Source organism: Schistocerca piceifrons, chromosome X (assembly GCF_021461385.2).
Source record: "Schistocerca piceifrons isolate TAMUIC-IGC-003096 chromosome X, iqSchPice1.1, whole genome shotgun sequence".
NCBI lineage: Eukaryota > Metazoa > Arthropoda > Insecta > Orthoptera > Acrididae > Schistocerca > Schistocerca piceifrons.
In genome coordinates this window covers 169492270-169517236 of record NC_060149.1, presented here as the reverse complement: position 1 = coordinate 169517236, position 24967 = coordinate 169492270, and the positions used below count along the sequence as shown (strand labels likewise).

At 41.4% G+C, this 24967-nt stretch overlaps 1 protein-coding gene across 4 annotated transcripts in view; it reads right to left on the bottom strand.

The window, feature by feature from the left end:
- Positions 1–24967, bottom strand: part of LOC124723042 — a 318102-nt gene that overhangs the window by 45504 nt on the left and 247631 nt on the right. For all 4 annotated transcript variants that reach the window (XR_007006485.1, XM_047248221.1, XM_047248220.1 and 1 more), the window contains exon 2: positions 11682–11751. Coding sequence is in view for 3 of the 4 variants with exons in the window: in XM_047248221.1 (XP_047104177.1) it covers positions 11682–11751 (70 nt within the window). In the remaining variant the exon portion in view is untranslated. The remainder of the gene's footprint in view (positions 1–11681; positions 11752–24967) is intronic.

Genomic DNA, 24967 nt, shown 5'->3' with positions numbered 1-24967 from the left:
GTCAAACCTAAGATATTAAATATCTTTTGCTTTACTGGTGTCATGGTGTTGATCAACTTGGTGCTAAGGTTTGTCATTAGCTGCAACTTAACAGTAGTCTGTAACACGGATAGTGTGTCATGCACACATATCTTCGGACTTCAAAAAGTAAGTTACACATTATTATAGCACACCAACTAACTTTTATTGACTGCTGCACTACACTTCAGAGTCACACAGATTCATTACATTATTTTTGAACATAGTCACCGAGTCTCTGTACACAATGGTCAGAATATATTCAATGCCTCGATGATAGAAATCTGCCCTGAGGTAACAGAGTCATTGAAGATCTGCTGTGTGAATATCCTCATCACTGGAAAATCACATGGTGTAAGATCTGGACTTCCTGACCAGCATCACCTATGTCTGAGCAGCCTTGGTCAAATTGTTGGAATCATTTAACTTCCACTTAACCAAATTTTGCATTTGGTTCACATATCACCAGAATTTCATCATGAACCTGTGTGCAGTTTAGATGTTTTGCCCACAAGGCTCATATTGTCCCACTTACTTCAACTCTGGAGTAAGTTTCCAGCCGCCATGCCATTTCAGTCACACACTGTGATACACCTGTTCCCTGAACAGCATCAGGAAACCTGAAACATGAACTCTCTTCTGAGAAAGCTTCACTCTTGCTGAGAAATTGTGTTACCATGAGACGCCATGTGTAATTTGTTTTATGAAGTCCCTACATTAACCTAAAACATCAAATTTAAGAGTTTCTGAGAAGATACTCTTGAGTTGAGTACCTGGTATTGTCCAATAGAAAGTTCTTTAATTCAGTATTCATCTCCACTACATTATCTGCTTGTAACTCAGGTGCAGAAGACGGTTTCTGAATACATGTGCACCCAGGAATGTTTTGTGAAGTATTTTTAAAATACTCAGTTTTATGAAGAGATCACTGCTGGATGTTCTTTAACTAATGCCAGATATAATTCTTGTAATGTGCTTTTGTATTCTGAAAAAAAAAACTATCTCTGTAATAAGAATTTTCCCAGAAAATTCCATAACTCACTAATGAATAGAAATACACAGAATAAACTATTTTTATCTTTTTTGTACATCTATATCAGTAATCTGGTGTACCGCAAGCATGGGTGACACAAGGTGCTTGATTAATTCTAGGTGTTGGGTTTTCTAACTGAGGTTTTGATCCTTCTGTAGTATGAAAAACTTAACACTTTGTACTTCTTGTATTTCATAGTTTGAGAAACATTTTTTAGAACTTGTGAAGTTTGGTAAGAAGTACTGAACTGTATGTACTAAGCCTTGCCAAAACTTGTCATAAACCATCTGTTGATGTGTTCCAGTATTTCATTAGCTGCTTTCTCGGTAAAGGGACTGATATTGTATTTTATTCTTATACTTGTATCATCTACAAAAGGTGCAAAATTTGTATCTTCTGAAACTGCAAGTGGAAGATCATTTTTGTATATCAGAAACAACAGAAAACACAAAACTGAACTTTGTGACACCCTTTGCCTGATTGCTTCAAATTCCAAGTGCCCGTCATTATGGTATCGTCATGGAACTGATGCACATTACTTTCTGTCATTCAGACAAGATAAAAACCATGAACCTGACATGCCTAGTATTCCATAATATTTTAACTTTTGCATGAGGTTATCATGATCTACACAACCAAAAGCCTTTGACAAGTCGCAAAATATTCTCAATGGTAGAAATTTTTGATTTATTGATTCTAGTTTATCATCTGTCAAAGTAAATGTAACCTGTGTAAGTATGTTTCAAATAGTTTTTATTTTGTTGCTGGAGGTGTCTCTCTCTCTCTCTCTCTCTCTCTCTCTCTCTCTCTCTCTCTCTCTCTCTCTCTCTCTCTCTCTCTTTCTCCCCCCCCCCCCCCCCTCTCTCTCTCTCTTTTCATTTAAGGACCGTATATATTGATGCCAATGACTTTGCTTAGAATTTTACAGTAAAGTCTGTAATGTGATTTAATTCTGTCATCATTTAGTGTCCCTCGATGCCAAGTGCAGTGTTTTCTTAGTCTGACATGATATTCTGATCCCGTTTCTGAACTGGGGTATATGTGCATTAATTTCTTAGGAAAACAATTTTCAAAGAAGTCTATGTCACAGAATATGTTATATTTTTCACTTACACCAGGGGTGTTGTGCACATCTTTCCAGTCTGGATTTTGCAAGTATTCTTGAAATCTTTAATTCCTTTTTAATTTATTACCTATGTAGTTTTCCAATTATTTTTATTTATATCATGCACTGATACGAAATGTTATTAGGTGACCATCATGGTCTAAGAGGCCATGAACTAAATGAATTACACTCCAACTCTACATGATTAAATATGTTGGCTACCTGACTGGTATAATTTATTATTTTGCTGTTTGCTTTAGTAAAAATGTTGTTACACCCCTTAATTGATTTCTCTGTTTCTCTTTTAACTATTGTCCATGCAGATCTAACTTTGTTAAGTGAATAATTAATTTAAGATACTGTGGCGTCTCTGGTGGAGAGCCCTCTATCTTTGTGACTTTGCTTCTTTGACAGTTGAGTTCTACTGTTAACTTTCGGTGTGTAACATGTTCAACTACCATATTTGTTATGTACGAGGGATTAATAAATGTGTGTTCAATACTTAGTGTGTGTTCTCTCTCAGTTAATCCTACGTGATAACCACAGTGGTGACCCCGACACCGCTGTTGTCTCATCTGGAGTTATTTTGTGCTTGTTTTCGTCATTTATGTACTTTGTGTGCCAGCCCACATTGTTTCCGCCACAATGGATCTACCAGTGACTTTCCGTGCAAGTGTAATGTGCCCCATCAACTCTGCCGATTGCAACCATGTGTGGACAAGTGTACCTAATTCGAACTTGGTTAAAAGTGAACAGTTATTTATGCCCGACCACACTGGCAGCCACCTAATCTTACCCGGCTCAATGTGGCCGGTGCCTAGCGTGGCAGCACAACAACAGCCACAACATGGACAGTGCACGGCACCTAACCACAATGTTGATGACCTTCCAGTTAGAGACATTGTGGTTTATCCTTCATGTACACCATTGCCTTCGGGATGGCTTGATGTGCTGGCAAAGTTCCAGAACTGTGAATTGAAGATTTCTATGCATGGGGTAGCACATTCTAATTTACATAGTGTTGCAGCACCCCCCACCACCCGTTCCATGCACACTGTTTCCGCAACACTGGCCACCTTGACTGCATCGGTTTCCGTGACTGCCTCACTGTGGTTGCACTGTGACCACCTTCTGCCAGCTTTCATAATGGCCGCCGGCTGTTCTGTTCTACTGGCACTGGTTACCAGGTCAGCCCCCCCTGTGGCTTCACTATGACCACTTCCCACCCGTTGCGCCGCATTCTTTGGCGGCACTGCAGATTGGACACACCGTGCCAACTTATACACTCGTTCCCTCTGCACTGTGTGCTGCATGCAGCCACTGCCCCACACAGACCTCAGGCCATGCACCATTCACCGCTACTGCACTTCCGGCATCAGAGGTATCCTGCTCTGCTCTTACCGATCTCAGTCTGCCAGTGCTGCCTCAACATGTGTTACCTGGCAGGTTCCCTATGCTACCTCCATTACAAAAAGACAATCCAAAAACTTGGTTCGCATTAGTGGACCACCCACTGGACATCGACAGCATTTCGGATGATGAGACCTGTTTTGTCTGCCTGTTGAGCCACCTACACACACATACGGACCTCATAAGTGATTTTCTTCTCTCACCACCCTTCTCGCACAAATATTCGATGGCCAAAGCACTGCTCATCAAATGCCTTCCCCGCCCTCCGGCAGAGGCTATTCATCACATTATTCACAAGGAGGATCTCAACATCCGTACGCCTTCACAGCTTTGGCTTGATGATCAAGCATTACCTGATGCCATGCTTTGGACATTATGGATGGTCAAAATGCGTTCAGATCTGCAACTTCGTCTACTGTCTCATGTCACTGATCCACTCAAGGTTCGGTGGATCAGGCGTACGCTGTCATTCGTCACTTACACCACCCATCACGAACATCTTCTCCATCATCCTCAGCTGGCACACCTGCGCCTCCGGCTCTGCGCCCAGTCGGCAGAGGCCAGCATGCCCTCCTCGTCACCTCAGCTGGCTGTCAGGTGCTGCCACCTATCGGCCTACAGGATGTACTGCCAGCGGGCTCCTGACAGCTGCTGACCTTGCCCGAGCAGCAACCCAATCGGCTACCGGCCCCTACGCAGTTAGCTGTAACCCCTCACGTATCGCACCGCTATGCCAATCGGTCTACCCACTGTGCTGGTTCCATGCTACTTACAGGGACACCACCCGCAACTGCCACATGCCTTGCGCCTACCCAAATGAGACTGGCAGGCACGCTTAGACGCCATGTCCTTCCACTTACCTTCATGGCACCTATAGTGCAACGCTGCACCACTTGCTTCAGCGATCCAATGCCTCTGTGCCACAGACATGTCAGCAGGCATCCGTTTTCTCGTCAACACTGGTGCCGACATTAGCATAATCCCGGCCAAGCACACTGTCAACACAGTATCCCCTTCTACCCTCCCTTGATTGCCACCAAACTTTCTTCTATTGCAGTCCATGGCTCCATCAAGAAGTCACTCCACCTATCACCAGTTCACCTTCCCCTTGGACCTTCCGTGCTGCTGATGTGGATAAACCTGTGATCGGGTTGGATTTTCTACACCATTACAAACTTTCACCAGACCAGCAGGCTGCTGCGCTCCACCACGTGTCTGGCTCTACAGTTCCGCACTCACACGAGTTCAGCACGACTTCGCTCTCCATCTCCTTGGCTACGCTTTCCACGCGTGAGTGCATAACCACACGGCGTTCTGATTTGTCGCATGTGCCCTAACAAATCTGCAAACTCCACACCCAGAATGATGCCTTACGCACCTGCATCGCTGCTGCTTCCACAGGATTGTCACATGCGCTGTGTATCATACATTGCCTATCTGCAGCCCTGCAGCGAGGCGGCCCTACACACACCTCTACAGCATCTTCTCACCAATCTGCTCCTGTGTCGAGCATTCCACCACCTGCTGCTTTTTTCACACTGCCGCAGACAAAGTTACAAGACACACCGACATGCGCCCCTCCAGATTCTCCGCTCTGCTTCACTCCTGTTTCGCACCTTCCATCACCGACTACAGCTGACACCCCACCTGTGCCGCCCTGGTTCAGTAAGGTCAGTGAACCGACATTGCCTCTGGATACTTCCTTGACCCCTCTTTCCGACCCCCCTATGTGCGTATCGGCTATCAAAATGGCACTTGTCACACGATTTGCACCACCTGTTCATTGTAAGGCCAGGAGCCTTAACACTTCCAAACTTCTATGCACCAAGGAGCTTGTTCAGGACCTGTTGGCTTTGGGCATTCTCCACCTTTCTGATAGCAACTGGTCTTCACCTATTCGCCTTGTTCCCAAAAAGGATGGTACCTTACACATCTGTAGGTCCCTTAATGCCCGCACCATTATCGATAACTACCCCATTCCACATATCCCGGATTTCATGCAGTTACTCATCGTTCTACCTTTTCCTCTATTTTAGATTGCTCCAAGGCATATTGTCAGATTCCTATGCATCCACCAGATATTCTGAAGACAGCCATCATCACACACTTCGGCCTATTTGAATACTGTTGCATGCCTTATGGATTGACGTGATAGCGGTTCATTGATTCCATTTTGCTCTCTTTGACATTTGTCTATGTTTACTTAGATGATATACTTATCTTTTCCTCCTCCACTGAGAAACATCAAGTTCACCGCGATGCAGTCCGTTTGGCCCTCGCTGTCAGTGGTGTCGTGATCAATCATGATAAATCTCAATTGAGTTCCACATCTGTTACCTTTCTCAGACATACTGTTGCTACTGACAGCCTCCAACCAACGAGTTCTCATGTCAAAACCATACTTGAACTTCCTCTCCTTGAGGATTATGCTCAGCTGCGTCATTTTCTGGGTATGGAAAACTTTTACTGCTGCCATATTCCTCAAGCTGCCTCCATCTAATTTGCCCTCTCCGATACTCTCTCCGGCAAAAACACCACTGGAAAATGGAAGTTGGAGTGGACCAAATCGATGCTCGACACTTTTGGTAACCTAAAAACTGCCCTCACCAAAGCTGTAACACTCACCCACTCTCACCCTGAGGCCTGTGTCTCGATCACGACCGATGCCAGTGACTCAGCTTTGGGTGCTGTTTTACAACAGCACACCGCCGACTCCACCCAACCCGTCTGTTTCTTTTCCAAGAAACTTACTAGGAGCCAGTGCAAGTGGTCGGCTTTTGACCATGAGCTCTTTGCTGCGTATGAGGCGATTAAACATTTCCGTAGTGACCTAGAGGGGTGACCCTTCACGATCTATAAAGATAACAAGTCACTCATGGATGCTATTCATAATCTGGCTAAGGACCTTCTGCCGAGGCATTTCTGTCATATGAACTACATCTGTCAACACTCTCCCAACGCATGCTATATCCGCAGCGCGGAGAACGTTGTGGCAGACTACCTTTTCCGCATCTGCGTGCTAACCACACCGCTGAATCTGGAGGAGCTTGCCTGACTACAAGCCGACGACGATGATATACAGTGAATAAAATCAGATGGCGAGTCATTGCTCTCTGTCCAGCCCCATATACTACCTGGTTCGATGATCCCTGTCCTTCGTGACACCTCTACAGGCACACTCCACTCCCTGGTCCCTGCCATCCTTTGTCATAGGGTCTTTACTGCCTTGCATGGTTTAGCTCACCATGGGACACGAGCGACGATGAGGCTGGTTATGGAGCACTCAGTCTGGCCTGGCGTGAAGCATGACTGTCGCACTTGGAGCCTTGTGTGCATTATGTGCCAGCGCAGCAAGGTCGACAGGCACACTCAACCTCCATTGGGCAGGTTCGTCATTCCAAATGGGCGTATCCGGCATGTCCATATTGACGTTGTTGATCCCCTCCCCACTTCCGAGGGTTACAGATAAATCTTATCGATCACTGACCGTGTGACCCGCTGGGTCAAGGTGGTCCCCCTTATGGACATCATGGTGGAGACTGTTGCCCGCTTGTTCGTCTCGCTTTGGCTGTCCTCTGTCTCTCACGACCCACCAGGGATGCCAGTTTCAGTCCGCCCTCTTCGCACGTCTCTGCAAACTCTGCGGTGTTGCCAAATTTCATACCACAGCCTACCACCTTCAGGCGAACGGCATTGGCGAGTGGTGGCACCGCACACTCAAGGCTGCCCTAATGTGCCATGGAGGCCTATGGTCAGAAGCTCTTCCAGGGGTCCTGCTAGGTGTTCGTTCGGCCCATAAAGATCTTAATGCCTCACTCATTGAGGTTCTGTACCACGACCCTCTCCTTCTCCCTGCCGAGTTCGTCGAGGATTCACCTTCAGCCGCATCCGAGGATCTCCCTACACTTGTCGAGCAGACATGCACACATGTTGCACACCTCCGCACCCCCTACCCCTGCCTCCACACCACCCCACCTGTGTTTGTCCACAAGGACCTTACTACGTGTGACTTTGTTATGCTGTGGGATGTCACTGCGTGGGCAGTTCTGCAACTGGCTTATTCAGGCCCTCACCACATGCTATATTGCGGTACGAACATGTTCATCAGTCACCTACATGGACGGCCACAGACAGTGTCTGTTAATCAACTGAAACTGGCATGGTCACTCAACTATCTACCTCCCAATGCAGCCGTCTTGCCTTCTGCTGATTCGTCTCTGCCTGTGCAGCTGTTGGAACAATGGCACTGCTGCACCGCCGATTCTGACACCTCCACTTCCCGCGCTGACCACCGTGGCACCAAGATTACGAACTCGTGTAATGTGACTTCCCTCAACCATGCTCCACACTACTGGGGGGGGGGGGGGGGGGCTCTGTGGCATTATTCTTTGGACAGTTGAGTTCTAGTGTTAATTTTCGGCTCGTAACATGTTCAACTGCCATATTTGTTATGTACGAGTGACTAATAAATGTGTGTTCAGTATTTAGTGTGTGTTATGCCTCAGCTAATCCTACATGATAACCACAATACTATAAATAAGTTTTTTAAAATTTTTAATCAGTTTCCTTGAACAGAATGATATTTATTGTTGTACAAAATCAGTCCTACTTCTCTGTCTGCTCTAAGAGTTTTCATTTTATATAATTCCTTTTTCTGCGCACACAACTTTTGTAAACTTTTGTAATTAAATTTTTAAAAATCATTTTGCTAGAATCATAGATTAGTGCTTCCTTGGCAAAACAACAGCTAAAGGTAGATAAAGATGTATCTATAATATACACCCCTCAATTCTGGTTCCAATGTGGCTGCCTGGAAACTTTCTATTATCTGTTTATTAGAAGCTTGGGTGGTATTAGGTGATAAGGATTACAATAGGTGGCTAGTTGGAAATGGTGGCAGGTCTGTTTGTGTCATGAAACTAAATACTGTAAATACTGCAGGAAATTTATTTCTGATCTAACGGGGCATCTGTAAAATCTCTGTTAAGATTGTTAGTGCATGTGCGAAATTTCTGTTTCCTGCTGCAGATACAGTGCCCAAATATAGCAAGGCACCACAAATTGTTTGAGACTTTTTGACTTTGAAAAGTCAGTAGCCAGATTGGAGGTATTGCTGGTAGTTTGTACACTTCGTATGGACAGGGGTTTTTGTGAAGGCATCTACATCTACATACAAACTACAAAAGCCACCATATGGTGCATGGCAGATGGTACCTTGTACCTCTACTAGTCATTTCTCTTCCTGTTGCACTCATAAATAGAGAGAGGTAAAAAGACTGTATATATGCCTCCATATGATTCCTAATCTCTCTTATCTTACCTTTGTGGTCCTTACGTTAAATGTATGCTGATGGCAATAGAGTTGTTCTGCAGTCAGCTCCAAATGCCGGTGCTCTAAATTTTCTCAATAGTGCTCCACAAAAAGAATGTCATTTTCCCTTAAGGGAGTCCCATTTGAGTTCATGAAGCATCTCTGTAACACTCACATGATGATCAAATGTGCCGGTAAAAATCTAGGAGCATGCTTCTGAATTGCTTCAATGTCTTCCTTTAATCTGACCTGGTGGGATCCCAGACACTTGAACAGTATTCTAATATTGGTCACACTAGTGTTCTATATGTGGTCTCCGTAACAGACTAACAACACTTACCTAAAATTCGCCCAGTAAACTGAAGTCGATCATTTGCCTTCACTACTATCACCTTTCATGTCATATTGCTTTGCAACATTATGCTTGCATATTTAATTGATGTGACTGTGTCAAGCATTGCACTATTAATGCTTTACTTTACTCATTTTGAGCCACAAGGGGTGAACTGTGATAACAGCTTAGAGCAGGTAAACTTCTTTGCCAAGATTACTAACAGTAATCTTTATTCTCGAGAATGCTGTATCTGAAAATTATGGGACTGTTATTCCTACTCATCTGCATTAACTTACATTTTTATAAGTCCTGTATCCTCCTATAGTCACTCAATGAGGATACCTTCCTGTACAACACAGCATCATCAGCAGACAAACACAGATTGCTGCTCACTTTGACCGTCAGATCATTTATGTGTTTATATAATAAGATCAGTCATATCACACTTCCCTGGAGCACTACTGACCATACCCTTGTCTTTGATGAGTACTGGGCTCTATTACATATATGGAGTCTGTTTTTTCGGATATGTCTGAAAGAGTAGATTTCACATATACCAGTAAGGCGATGATGGCCATGATCCCTTCAGTGCAGAGGCACACCAAGCTTGAACTCTTATAGGAATCATCAAGGTGCCATGAGTAATGAGGCTAATGAGTAGGTGCATTGTATTAATAGTGTATGGTACAAGTTGACAACCTTGGCCTGACTATGATACGGTAAGTCCGTGCAGTTGTGGTGACTGCTGTGTCCAGATGGTGTAGGGATCAGTGCATCTGTCTAGTAAGCAGGACACCTGGTTTTGAATCCTGGTTCAGCACAAATTTTCAGCTTGCCCCATTCATACAGATCATTGCCCACTGGCAGCTAATGTCTTTAATTCCTTTGTGTCTTGATTCATAGTGGCTTGCAGGATCAAAATGGTGTTTGTTCTTCTGGACATGTCTGAAAGAACAGACACCACATCTGTGGTTAAGGGGATGACAGCCATTAATACTTTCAGTGCAGCTGTACACTAAGTGTGAACTCTTAGGGAATCAGTGAGATGCCACAAGTAATGATGCTAATGGGCAGGGACACCAAATCAGTAGTGCGTGGCATACGTTGAGAATTTGGGTCTGATGGGAGACGTGCTAGGGTATGTCTGTGCAGTTTTGACTGTGTATGGATGGCATGGTGGTCAGAGCATCTGCCTAGTAAGCAGGATACCCATGTTCAAATCCTGGTCCAGCAGAAATTTTCAATTTGCCCCACTGATACAAATCAATGCTAATGTCTTTAATTCCTTTGTGTCTGGGTTCTATTTTGTAAGAAGTCTTTGAGCCTCTCACAAGTCTGGGAACCTATTCTATATGCTTGTACTTTTGTTAACAGTGCTGAGAGGGGCACTGGGTCAAACAATTTCCAGGAAACAGAGAGTTGGGGATAAAATCCATGAAGATAACTCATTTCACTAAAAAAGACCAAGGAGAAGCAGAGTTGGGAATAGATCTATGTGCTAGGTTCTGGAGGAAACAGCAGAAGGTGCCTATGCCACTGGTGCAGAGTGTGGATGCAACAGTGAATCTTAACTAGACAAGATAAGGTACTAGGTATATCGGTATTTTTTTAATAGCATGTCAGGCATCACTCATAGAGTGACTGTTCTTGTCTCGTGTATATTTGTTGATGTTGTGTTGGAAAAAATTACAGTTTAACAACTAATGATGAAATATTTATACTACGACAAGTGGAATTCTGATTTATATCTATTCTGCACAGTAGGAGTAGTGTGTTCTTTGATTATAGTAATATACAAACCAAGTAATAATTTCATATTATAAAAGCAAAAATAAAACACTACCCAGCAAATTTGTTGTATGGCACACAAATGTGTGTTATGTGATCTTGTATGGCACAACCTTCCATGATTTGCAGATTTCAACTTATTAGTATAATTTGACATGGCGAATCACAAGTAGCCAAATCCAACCATGATTAAAGGAGAATAAATACAATTAAAAAACTTAACTCTCTCTCTTTCATCATTAATAATGTGTAATTATTGTAACACATCTGACTAGAGCTTTTACATATACACACCTGTGAAGACTCTTGGCAATTTTTTGACATTTTTTAAAAGTCTAAACAATGTAAGATACTTGACAAAACGCTACCAAGTGTCTACAAGCGACTAACTATTAGTAACCACTACTGTTATACACTTTCCCCTAATCTACTTTTACAAGAGTAGTTGACAGGTAAATTAATTTCTTCTATACTTCTGGGTAGGCTATGTTTGTTTGTTTTTTTTTTTAATCTTTTTACAGCCTTACATCTCCCTTGCACAAGGTTTATCAAAAATGTTAATTTTTGAAATGGTGTTTTCTGTCCAGTCATCATTGTTTCATTATCAGTGTTTTGTTAGTTCATATTCATTACATTTTCATGTATGAAATACAATTTTATTTCTACAAATAAATTTACTTACTGTCCATTAACATTAGTAGAAAGATTCCAGTCAGAAGTACTACGTGTGCTGACTTTGCATTCATTGTGTCCTGCAACAAAGAGGAGACAGTTATTTCAGGATTTCAATTAAAGCCAAACAATGATGCATTTTAACATTCCAGACAAAGTAAAAATGAGTGTGCAAGTGAGCATCAAATCAGTGATTTGCCATATGTGCCACCCAGATGTACTTCACGAATTGACTCAATACTTTAAAAGTAGAAGGGAGATCCTGGAAGAGTGTAGTCTTGATTCTGTTTGTGATACGTACTTGAGGAAAAATTGCACATAAAATGTAAACATTTAGGCCCAAGTTCCATTTCAGCACAATGTCCTTTTCTGTTTAAGGTTCATTTCAGGTGACACCATTGTAGAATGATAACTTCATTCTAGATCCAAACTCTGGACAGTGATGGTGATGACTGTGGCTTTGTAGGGATTATACTAAAAGGTCATCAGTCAATCCATCCTAGACAAACTTTGCAATTAATGACTCTGAGACCATTAATATTACATCATCATCATGTGTGTGTGTGTGTGTGTGTGTGTGTGTGTGTGTGTGTGTGTGTGTTCTCCTTCTATTGCTGGCCAAATACTGGGAGTGAAATTTTGTTCCACCACCAGGATTTGAACTCACCTACCTCAGGGTTGAGTGCCATTGCACAAGAATGCATAAGTGATCTCGACAGGTCACCATGTTCCTGTGATTTATTACTTGACTAAAGCAAAAAAAAGCAGAGGAAGAATATCCAGGTAACTAGAAAACACTCTTGAATATTGCTGTCCTGAGGCTCTTTCGCCACATCGATTCTGCACACTGACTTAAAATTGAGAAGGCAAAATACTAACATCAGTTATGTCTGAAATTGGGGAGAGTAGGCAGACAAGGGTTTCTGACATTAAATGATTGAATGCTTGAAAGCATAATAGAACTTCTTGAGTATATCAGTGTGGGTATCGAACACAGTTGGAGGCCCCTCTGGATCTTATTGCAGCAAGAGGCTCCCCAACCCTAAACACTGTGTAAAGCTGAGATGATTGCCAAATTTTGTGGTAAATCCACTTTCTCTTCTGAATTCTTAGTATTCATCTAAAAGCCAATTCATCATCTGCTAGTATGAGAGGCAAAGAGGTACTCAGCATCCATTCTCTCTTTAGTTTCGCCAGGATAGCACATTCTCTAAATACATGGGCTACTGTGAGTGGGGTCCCTTGTGCAAACAGTAAAATGCATTCTCTAATCATAATATAAAATCACAAGTGAGCCTAACATGGCTGATCCGTAGCCTGCATAAAGTGATAAATTATTTCCATGAAGTTCAGTAGCAGTTCCCATAATTGGTCTTAGTTTGTTGGAGAAGGTAATAGCTTGCTACTCTAGTACCAAGCTTCTATGTCTTTATTGAGATAGTAGGCTGGCACCAGGTATTCCAATGTCTGTTTCTCCTCTTTTAATTTCTTCCTTAGCCAGTTGTTTGGTGAGCTTTTTTTCTTTTTTCCCAATGTATCAACAAGGTTTCACATCCAAATGAGTGTGATAGTAGTGTAGAGTTCTACATCTACTCTTATACTCTGCAAACCACTGTGAAGTGCATGGCAGAGGGTACATCTCATTGTATCAGTTATTAGGGCTTTTTCCCATTCCATTCATGTACGAACTGCAGGAAAAATGATTGTTTAAATGCCTACGCATGTGCTGAAATTAATCTAATCTCATCCTCACAAACCATATGAAGCTATATCTAGGGGATTGTAGGATATTTCTAGAGTTGTCATTTAAAGCTGGTTCTTGGATGGGTCACATGAGTGATTTGTAAGCAATCTACTATGTAGATTGGTTTGCAAGCAGAGCTCTCAATTTGCAGCATTGTTCCCAGAGTTGATCAAGGTCCCTTGGTTTGGAGCCAAGAGGAGGGTCTCAACCAAAGGCTTCATCGACTCTGTGATGGTCTTCGATGCAGATTTATCGACCTGTGTTATTGTGTGGGGGTTCGTACGACTCCTCTTGTAGATCATTGGTGCACTACACAAAGGAAGCAGCTACTCGGGTAGCAGAATACTTGTGGGTGCACATGAGGGATTTTTAGGCTAGACGGTAGTTTGAGGTGCACTGATGAACATTCATCAGTTGATACACAGCAAGGAAAGTTAGACTATGTTCAGAGTAAAGACACTTCAACTGTCAAAAATCAGTAAACTGTCAAAGTATTCGTAAACAAGTTGCTGAATTTGCTGCCCTCTAGGAAGGTTGTTGTGCTCATATTATTCTTGAGCCCAAGAGCTGGCTGTAACCCAAAGTGGAAAGCTCTGAGATATTTAGTGAGTCATGGAACGTGTATTGGAAAGACAGACTAGAAGCCATAGGAGGGGGAGTGTTCATTGCAGTTGACAAAAATATTATCTCTATTGAAGTTGAAGTTCAATGTGACAGTGAAGTTATCTGGTCACATGTAACATGTGTAAGTGAAATCAAGTTAATTGTTGGATGTTATTACCAGTCGCCCAGCTCCACTGTGACAGTTCATGAAAGAAATTTTGTGGTCAATAGTGTGGAAATACCCAGACCATGAAATACTAGTTGGAGGTGAATTTAACCTACCGAGTATAGACTGAGATGTCTATGGATTCGTTGGGAGGGATACAGACAGTCACGTAAAATATTTTTCAACACATTTTCCCAAAACTGCCTTGAGCAGCTAGCTCTGCATTCCAGATGCAATGGAAATATCTTAGATCTTGTAGTTACAAATATGCTGGACGTAATTGACGATGTCAGTATAGAAATGGGGATTAACAATCATGGTGTCATTATACCAACTATGGTTACAAAAGTTAATATATCAGTCAAGAAGGCTAGGAGAATATTTCTGCTAGACAGAGCAGATAAGCAGTTCTAGCATCTCACTTAGACAGTGAATTGTCATCACTTAGTTCCAGTAAGATGGACATAGAGGAATTATGGGCAAAGTTTAAGCAGACTGTATATTGTGGTCTGGAGAGTTATGTGCCTACTAAGTGCATAAAGAATTGAAAAGAACCACCATGGTTTAGTGATGAAATTCATAAACTGTTGAGGAAGCAGAGGCTGGTGCACTCCTGGTTCAAAAGAGAGTGCACAAATGGCAACAAGCAGAGGTAAGTAGAGATCTGTGCATGAAGCATAGAACTACCACCTCCATCACACGTTAGCAAAAGATCTGGCAAAGAACCTGAGAAAATTCTGGTTGTATGTAAAATCACTAACTTTGTCTAAGGCTTCCACTCAGTTCCTTGTTGACCAGTGTGGTGTGGCAGTTGACTGTAGCTAAATGAAAGTCAAAGTTTTATATTTCATGTTCAAGAAATTGTTCACATAGGAGAGTCATACAAACATATTGTCATTTGAACATCAGACAGACTCCTGTATGGGCAACAGAGCAATAAACATTCCTGGTGTAGAGAAATAACTGAAAGATTTGAAAGCAAATAAATCACCAGGTCCAGATGGAATTTCAGTTCCATTTTACAAAGATTACTCTATGGCACTGGCCCCTTAACTAGCTTGCATTTATTGTGAATCTCTCATGAGCATAAAGTTGCAAGCAACTGGAAAGAAGCGCATGTGACTCCAGTATATAAGAAGGGTAAAAGAATGGAGACACAAAATTACAGACTAATATCCCTAACTTTGGTTTGCTGCAGAATCCTTGAACATATTGTCAGTTCAGATATAATAAACTTTCTTGAGACTGAAAAGCTTATGTTCATGAATCAGCATGGTTTTAGAAACCATTGCTTGTGCAGAGCTCAGCTTGTCCTTTTCTCACATGATATACTGAGAACTATGGATGAAGGGCAGGAGGCAGATTCTATATTTCTAGATTTCCAGAAAGCATTTGACATGGTGCCTCATTGCAGACTGTTAATGAAGGTATGAGCATATGGAATAAATTCACAAATGTGTGAGTTGCCCGAAGACTTCTTAAGTAATAGAACCCAGTGTGTTGTCTTCGACGGCATATGCTCATTAGAGACAAGAATATCATCAGGAGTGCCCCAGGGAAGTGTGACAGGATCACTGTTGTTCTTTATATACATAAATGATTTAGTGGACAGGGTGGGCAGCAACCTGCGGCTATTTGCTGATGATGCTGTGGTGTACGGTAAGAAGTTGAAATTGAGTGGCTGTAGGAAGATACAAGACAACTTAGAAAAAACTTTCCAGTTGGTGTGTTGAATGGCAGCTGGCTCTAAATGTGGAAAAATGTAAGTTAATGCATACGAGTAGGAAGAACAAATATGTAATGTTCAGTTACAGTATTGCTAGTGTCCTGCTTGACACAGTCAAATCGTTTAAATAAATGAGCATAATGTTACAAAGTGATAAGAAATGGAATGAGCATGTGGGAACTGTGGCAAGGAAGGCAAATGGTCGACTTTGGGTCATTGGGATAATTTTAGGAAAGAGTGGTTGACCTGTAAAGGAGACTGCATATAGGACACTGGTGCAACCTGTTCTTGAGTACTGCTTGAGTCTTTGGGATACATACCAGGTCAGAGTGAAGGAAGACATCAAAGCTGCTAGATTAGTTACAGTTAGGTTTGAACAACACGTAAATAGTGAAACTCTCTTTGAGTTTTCTCAAGTCCAGCAACTGTGACGTAAATCTTCTGTTTTACGTATGATGACTGTAGTTGTGTGATCATTGTGGTTTGTGACTGTGTTGATTTCCTTTTGTATATATTAAACATCTTCTCCACAGATGCACCTGATTACCTTCTTTTACCAAACAAGAACTTTCTCTGTTCCAGGGGAATTCCCCCATAATAAAATGCCATATGTCAACTGGGTGTGGAAAAAATGCATAGTATACGCTTAGCAAAAACTTACCACTGACCCAAGATCTTAGTTTTCCAAATGAATATGTCACACATGCTAATTTAGTAGGGATATAATTGGTATGATTCTTCCATATTAATTTTGAGTAGTCCAGGTAGTTTAGCTGTCATCTTTAATACACAAGGTAAAGAAGAGATTTACAGTTTTTTCATGATTAATACACTATTCTTTAATTTGGAGCACCTTACTGGCTGCTCTGAGTTGAGCCCTACTTTCCTACTTTAATGTTCATGAGTCTTTCTTGGCTATAACAAAAGTGTTATTATCTGCATAGAGTGTGGAATTACACAACATAGTTCTGGACAAGTCATATACATATATTATGTGGAGTGAAGGTCCAAATACAGAACGTTGTGGCACATCCTGCATGATATCCAAGGCGTCTGAAGTCATATTGTTGACTGCACAATGTTTTTTCTGTCACTCAGGTAGGACCTCATCAGAGATAGTTCTGAGCCTTCAGAACCATAGCAGCAGAGTTTTTCTATCAGTATTCTATGGCTGACAGAGTCAAATGCCTTAGTGAGATCCACGAGGATAGCATTAACAGATGATTTTGATTCAGATGATGGTAATATAAATGAAACAATATTTTCAACTGCTTTGGCTGTTGATTAGCTGGACCTGAAGCCATACTGAGAGTCATTAAGAATATTATTGACACACAGATGTTGATTGATTTGGAGCTGTATGCAATATTCCACTACTTTCAAAATGATGGGTACAAGAGAGAGTTGGCAGTAATTATTAGGACAAGACTTGTCACTTTTTTCTGCAGTGGAGTAATGACTGTCATTTTTAGGATGAAAGGAAACAGCCACTGAGAAACATCCAGTTTATAAGACAACATCCAAAAATTTTTTGATCACAAAATTGGAGAGCCCATAAATGTCTTCCAGTTTTGAGGAACTTAATTTTGCTATTGCAGTTATAATATCAGTTACTTTTAGTTCGTTGCACTTAATGATAGGGACTACATCTTCAAATTTTGCAAGAAGGAGTTTCTATGATTTGAGTTCTGGGTGTTGTCATATTTATGACCATGTTCAGTTGCAGTAGTGTTATTCAGTTGCAGTAGTGTGTTGAGATATCAGCATCATAGGAATTATTTATGCTAATATCTTTACTTCTACTCAAATGAGTGATGACAATAGCCCAGGGTGTTCTACAATTATGTTTGGACTTATTAATATAATCATTGTTTGCCTTACACATGCTCAATCTAACTTCTGCTCTATAGTTGTTCGTTAACCTTATGTAGTTTGCTCTTTCTGCTTCACTATTCTTTGATTTGTCATAGGAAATCATTGACTGAGTTCTTAGCATTTGTAGATCAGGTGTGAACCAGTTATGCACAGGTCTGACTGAGACCATGTTCCCTGGCAGTTCCCTTACTTTTTCTCACTACTTTATGGCAACAAGTTTTGATAACACAATGTTATTAATGAGAAGCTTTTTTTATTATTTGTACTGAAGTTTCTTATGTTTTTGAAATGGTATTTGTGCCCAACTGGTTAAATCTGAGAATATTGGAAACATGGTTAGCCTTTAGGTATTTTCACTACTGTGACTGAAATAAATATTCACATTTACACTTGTGTAGTAAAGCAGTAGTCTTGGTTTTTGAGAAGGCATGTTTCTGACTTTTTTGAGGAAAAATATTTTTTACATCAGAAATATATTTTGAGTTTCTGTGCTGTTTGGTTGTATAGAAATTGCATAAATACAAATTTTTGTTCTGTTTAGGGAACTTTAGTGCTGTATTTACAACTGGGATGATAGGGAGTCAGACTTGTTGGTTTGTTTTTGTGATTTTCAAGATACATAGTCAACAGCTGAATACAGCTATTAGAGTGAAAACACGGTGAAGGATGTTGTTATGGGAATAGATCAGTAAGTTGGAATTTCATACTTAAACAACCTTTGTGTTCTGTCTCAAGTAAATTCTGCTGTGAAAGACACTTAGAGTGAGGAGATTATTTTTCAGAGTATATGTAAGATTTGAGAAATATAACAGGTGACAATTATGCCGTATATGATTGTTATGATATGTTGAGTTGGGTTTATATACAACGTGATGATGAAATGTCGGGAGCTACTTCATGTTATAATGAGATATCGATGAAGTAAGGTTAAATTGTAATATTTTGGAGTTGGTAATTGTTATGAGGTTGCTATGTGTTGGGAAACTTTATTCTATACTGCCATATGTGATTATCAGTTGTGTCATGTAGGATATGTCTATAGCTGGGAATAAGATGAAGGTATGTAATGTGTTTGCTGTGAGTCTGATGGCACAACAAAGAAGTATGCTGACTACTTCCAATGGACTTGTGATATCGTATACCTTGAGGTAATGAAAATGGTAAAACAGTTAGTTATGGAAATGTTTTGAAAGAAAGTAATGTTACTAATTAATATGTTATACCATCTGAGTGTTTATTGTAATATGTCTGGACTATGTAAAGAGGGTAATACTCAAGAAGGAAGAAGGTAGCTCAAACTGAAATGAAATCAGAAAGTGCTGTTTTTGATGTAGAAAACGTGGGGGTTGTATTCTCTGATCCTCTAACAAACATTTTACTATTATGAAATAATTTCCGAAAAACATAATGAAATTCAGTGGGATACTACCATGTTGAGGCATGTTCTGTCATGACAGTTTGAAACTACTATGGAATTATACTTAGAGTTTTGTGCCATTAGTTGTAAGTAATGTAAATAAGTTATGACAATATTTTTCACATTTGTTTACTAAGGCTTCATTAAGAAAATAGGTTTTGTCACTTCGCCATGTTGTCATAATTGCATTTTTCCATATATGAGATATGTTCGCACACTTGAATTTTGCATATTATGTGGTTCTTTGAACTCCTAGAACTTATTGCTGTTAGCACCAAAGCTTGACATATAGGACTTTACATTCAGCATATTTTATTACATTCTACGAGGGCGGTTCAGAAAGTAACCTCCGATTGGTCACAGTGCGGGTTGTGGGGGGAGTAGCGACGCCATCTGTGCGTTCACGCACTCAACAGGTCAGTCGGCATCAAGCCGTGGTCGAGTGAACGTCGTACCTGCGCTAGTTTAGTTTTTGTGGCAGTTTGAAATGTGTGCTGCAATAGAAAACCCCGCCAAATGTGAAGTGCGTGCTGTCATAAGGTTTTTTACAGCCAAAGGATATTCTGCAGCAGCTATTCATCGTGAGCTTTGTGTCGTGTACGGACCAAGAGTTATGAGTGAAGGAGTTGTCCGTGAATGGGTACGTTTATTTAAAAGTGGACGAGAAAACGTTCATGATGAAGAGAGGAGTGGTAGACCATCATTGGTGACTGACGGACTCGTTCAGACAGTTGATGCAAAAGTTCGTGAAAATCGATGTTTCTCAATGTCGGAGTTGTCTACTGGTTTTCCACAGATTTCTAAGACTCTCTTGTACGAGATAGTGACAGCAAGATTGGGTTACTGTAAGTTCTGTGCACGATGGGTGCCCAAAATTCTTACCAACCACCACAAAACTCAAAGAATGGCCTCTGCATTAGACTTTCTGTCATGTTATGAGGACGAAGAAGAACCATTGTTAAACAGAATCGTGACCGGTGACGAAACCTGGATTAAGTAAGTGAACCCTGAGACAAAAGAACAATCAAAAATGTGGGCACATTCAAATTCGCCTACCAAACCAAGAAAAGCCTCGCAAGATTTTTCTGCCAGAAAACTGATGGCAACGGTGTTTTGGGATGCCAAAGGAGTGTTGTTGGTTGAATTCATGGAACGTGGTACGACCATTAATCAAGACGTGTACTGTGAAACAATAAAAAAGTTACGACGGGCTATACAGAACAAACGTACGTGGTATGCTGACTTCCGGTATCGTTTTTTTGCACGATAACGCCCGTCCTCACTCTGCTCGCAGAACAACGGCCCTTCTTGAGTCCTTCAAGTGGGACGTTATCAACCATCCACCTTACAGCCCAGACCGGGCGCCAAGTGATTATCACCTCTTCATGCATTTGAAGAAATGGCTCGGGTCACAGCGGTTTGATGACGACGAAGAGCTCAAAGATGCGGTCACAGGCTGGCTCCAGGCACAAGCGGGTAATTTTTATGCAGAAGGAATTTCAAAGCTTGTGAAGAGATACGATAAGTGCCTCAATCGCTATGGAGACTATGTAGAAAAATAGTGCAAAGATGTAGTTGTAAGATGTATATATTAAAATATTTTTATTTAACTTGGTGTATTTTTTTAAATCAACCGGAGGTTACTTTCTGAACGGCCCTCGTATATAAATATGGATTAATGGCTGTTTTAGTTGGTTCAAACAATCTGCAATACTTGATTATTGTAATTTATGATACATGATTCTTGTAATGTGGAAGGTTTTGCTATGTTGATTACGTGACCAAAACGTTATATACAAATAAAGTTATATGTTTTGAAGTAATATGTTAAGTTGATTAATACTTATATGTATTCAGCTAAGTAAAATGAAACATTATAATATGATAGAGATATTTATTAGTTATGGATGTCTACAAAAGAAGGCAGAAACAACTAGTCATAACCTTTGTAGATTTCAAAAAGGCGTATGATTGCATCCATAGATCTTCAATGATGAAAATATTAAGGAATTTTGGACTTCATCCTAAATTAATAAAAATGATACAGTTAACCTTAACAAACACCAAATCCAAAGTAAAATTTAGAGGAGAAATATCTGAACCATTTACGATTAAAACAGGGTTGAGACAGGGAGATTGTTTATCACCATTGCTATTCAGTTGTGCTCTTGAGTATGTAATGAGAGAATGGTACAAGGAAAATCCTATGAATATTAAAATTGGAACTAAGAAAGATAAAATAAAACTAAATTGCTTGGGATTTGCTGATGACCTAGCATTACTAGCTAATAATATTCAGGAAGCCACGAAACAAATAACAAGCTTACAAAATATAGCACAAAAATTAGGACTCCAGATATCATTTGAAAAGACTGAAATAATGGTAATGGATCCACTTGTAATAGCTCACATCACAGTGAAGAATAGGGAAATTAAAATAGTGAAACAATTTAAATACCTGGGTGAAATTATAACACATAAATTGGAGGAGAAACCTGCATGGCAAGCAAGAACTAATAAAATGATAAAAGCTCAAAAACTAACATGGTCTATGTACAATAAAAAATGTCTATCAATTAAAACAAAATTAAAACATTACAAGACGGTTGTTGAACCAGAGGTTACATACGGAAGTGAAACTCTTTTTAAAGTCACCCAGAAAAACAGAATTGACAAAATTTTAAAAGTAGAGAGAAGAATTGCTAGAACATGCATAAATAAGAAATATCAAAAAGCTAGGCAATGGTGGATAGTTCCAAATGAAGTGGTATACAGAGAACTGGAGCCCATCACCGATACTATACGAAAGAAAAGGATCTCTTTTTGTGGTCACATTCTGAGGACACCAGAAACCAGATTATCAAGGAAAATTATTGAGAAACTCTGGAATTTGAAACAACAAGGAGGATGGCTTAAGGAAATAAGAGAGGATATGGAAGAACTGGAAATAACTCTGGATGATTTGCAGAACAAAACGCCAAATTTAAAGAAGTTGAGGGACACAGAAATAAGTTTTAAACCAAAAATTGACAAACGACATACAATGAAAAGGGTATTTACAGATGAGGAATGACGAAAAGCATCGGAACGAATGAAGAGATACTGGGCCACTCGGAAGGGGAAAATACCAAAGAAGAGGACCAGAAATGATTGACTGAAGTGGTCCAATGAGGCCGTAAAAGCAGAAGAAGAAGAAGATAAAGATATTTACAATATTTGCCATTTATTGTCATTACTGATATGAGATGCACAGTTATCAAATTGTTGCCATGATAAAACAACAACAACAATCATTATATTAACCTTATCTGGTAGTAAGTTCCCATTGAATTTGAGGATAAAGGACCCGATATCTAGTCTATTGCACTTTTGTCCTTATCAGATTCAACATATAAAGTGAAGACTCCTGTCTGTCTATATCTACACTTTGCAAGCCACCTTATGGTGTATGGTGGGGGGTATTTCTAATACCACTGTCCAATGCCCATTCCCTGTTTCATTCACAAATGGCATGTGGGACAAATGATTGTTCATAAACCTTTGTATTAGCTCTAAATTCTCAGATTTTCTCATTGTCTCATTTTGTAAGATGTATCTGGGAGGAAGTCTACAGCCTTACAAAAAAATTGAAGCACCCACAAGGCATGGTCAGGTTCAATGTAACTTTGTACATGTACATATCATCATTGAGTACACGAATGATTAGTGTTGCAGGTCTGGGTTACAGACTGAATGGCCATCAGAGTGCACTAGTGTTGTTCATGTTTAGTCTTGTTACCAGGCTGGGTAGGATATATCAAGAGCACAAAAAGCATCAGATGTCAAGTGGACACTGTGAAGGACATGCAGATGTTGTTTCATCACATGAGAGAGCATTATTATCACTCAACAGAGTCTGAAAGGGGTCTCATTGTCAGTCTCCATTTGTCTGGCTGACCGAATCGTGCAATATCCAGATTTGGATGTAATAGTGGTCCACTGTTGGACTGCACGAGAATGTGAGGTCAGACGTACTTGTCGTCAAGGTTCTGGTCAGTACATTGGGCTACCACAAGGGAGGATAGCTGGACTGTGCACCAAGCACATTGTAACCACTTCACATCTGCACCTGGCATTCAAAAACAAGTAATGGACTTCTTGCAAGATTCTGTGTCATCTCAAAAAATCGGTCGGAGAATAGCACAGCCAGACTAGGAAATTACCATCCCACGCATAGGCTGCTGTTAATACACAACACAAACAGCTGCTTTTGGAATGACGTCATGATTGAGAAGCATGGATGGCTGGAGAATGGTGTCACATATTGTTCAGCAATTAATTGCAGTTCTGCAGTATCCAGGATGACTATTGTTGGTGAGTATGGCAGCAACCTGAGGAGAGATCCAGTGTTCTGGAGAGGCACAGCAGTGTTACTCCTGGCATCATGGTGTGGAGAACCATTGGATATGACTTCAGGTCATGGCTGGTAAGTAGTCAGATAACTCTGACTGTGTAATGGTTCACTTGACAGCACAAAAAATGGTCATGGCTGAAACGTGAATTACCCACCATGTTAGGCATGACCCAGTCACAATATGGAGTGTACAGATCTGCTCATAAAGAGAGAGAATACTTGTAATCTTAAGTGTGGTAGAAGGATCAACACCTTTTTGACAGCATAAGGAAACATGCCCTAAAGACCCACATGAACACTGCACCACATCATTTGCAGCATTGCAGACCTAGTAAAGGTACTTCGTTTTGTGAAGTGGAGTCAAGAGCAGTAAGTTGTACACTCCTGGAAATGGAAAAAAGAACACATTGACACCGGTGAGTCAGACCCACCATACTTGCTCCGGACACTGCGAGAGGGCTGTACAAGCAATGATCACACGCACGGCACAGCGGACACACCAGGAACCGCGGTGTTGGCCGTCGAATGGCGCTAGCTGCGCAGCATTTGTGCACCGCCGCCGTCAGTGTCAGCCAGTTTGCCGTGGCATACGGAGCTCCATCGCAGTCTTTAACACTGATAGCATGCCGCGACAGCGTGGACGTGAACCGTATGTGCAGTTGACGGACTTTGAGCGAGGGCGTATAGTGGGCATGCGGGAAGCCGGGTGGACGTACCGCCGAATTGCTCAACACGTGGGGCGTGAGGTCTCCACAGTACATCGATGTTGTCACCAGTGGTCGGCGGAAGGTGCACGTGCCCGTCGACCTGGGACCGGACCGCAGCGACACACGGATGCACGCCAAGACCGTAGGATCCTACGCAGTGCCGTAGGGGACCGCACCGCCACTTCCCAGCAAATTAGGGACACTGTTGCTCCTGGGGTATCGGCGAGGACCATTCGCAACCGTCTCCATGAAGCTGGGCTACGGTCCCGCACACCGTTAGGCCATCTTCCGCTCACGCCCCAACATCGTGCAGCCCGCCTCCAGTGGTGTCGCGACAGGCGTGAATGGAGGGACGAATGGAGACGTGTCGTCTTCAGCGATGAGAGTCGCTTCTGCCTTGGTGCCAATGATGTTCGTATGCGTGTTTGGCGCCGTGCAGGTGAGCGCCACAATCAGGACTGCATACGACCGAGGCACACAGGGCCAACACCCGGCATCATGGTGTGGGGAGCGATCTCTTACACTGGCCGTACACCACTGGTGATCGTCGAGGGGACACTGAATAGTGCACGGTACATCCAAACCGTCATCGAACCCATCGTTCTACCATTCCTAGACCGGCAAGGGAACTTGCTGTTCCAACAGGACAATGCACGTCCGCATGT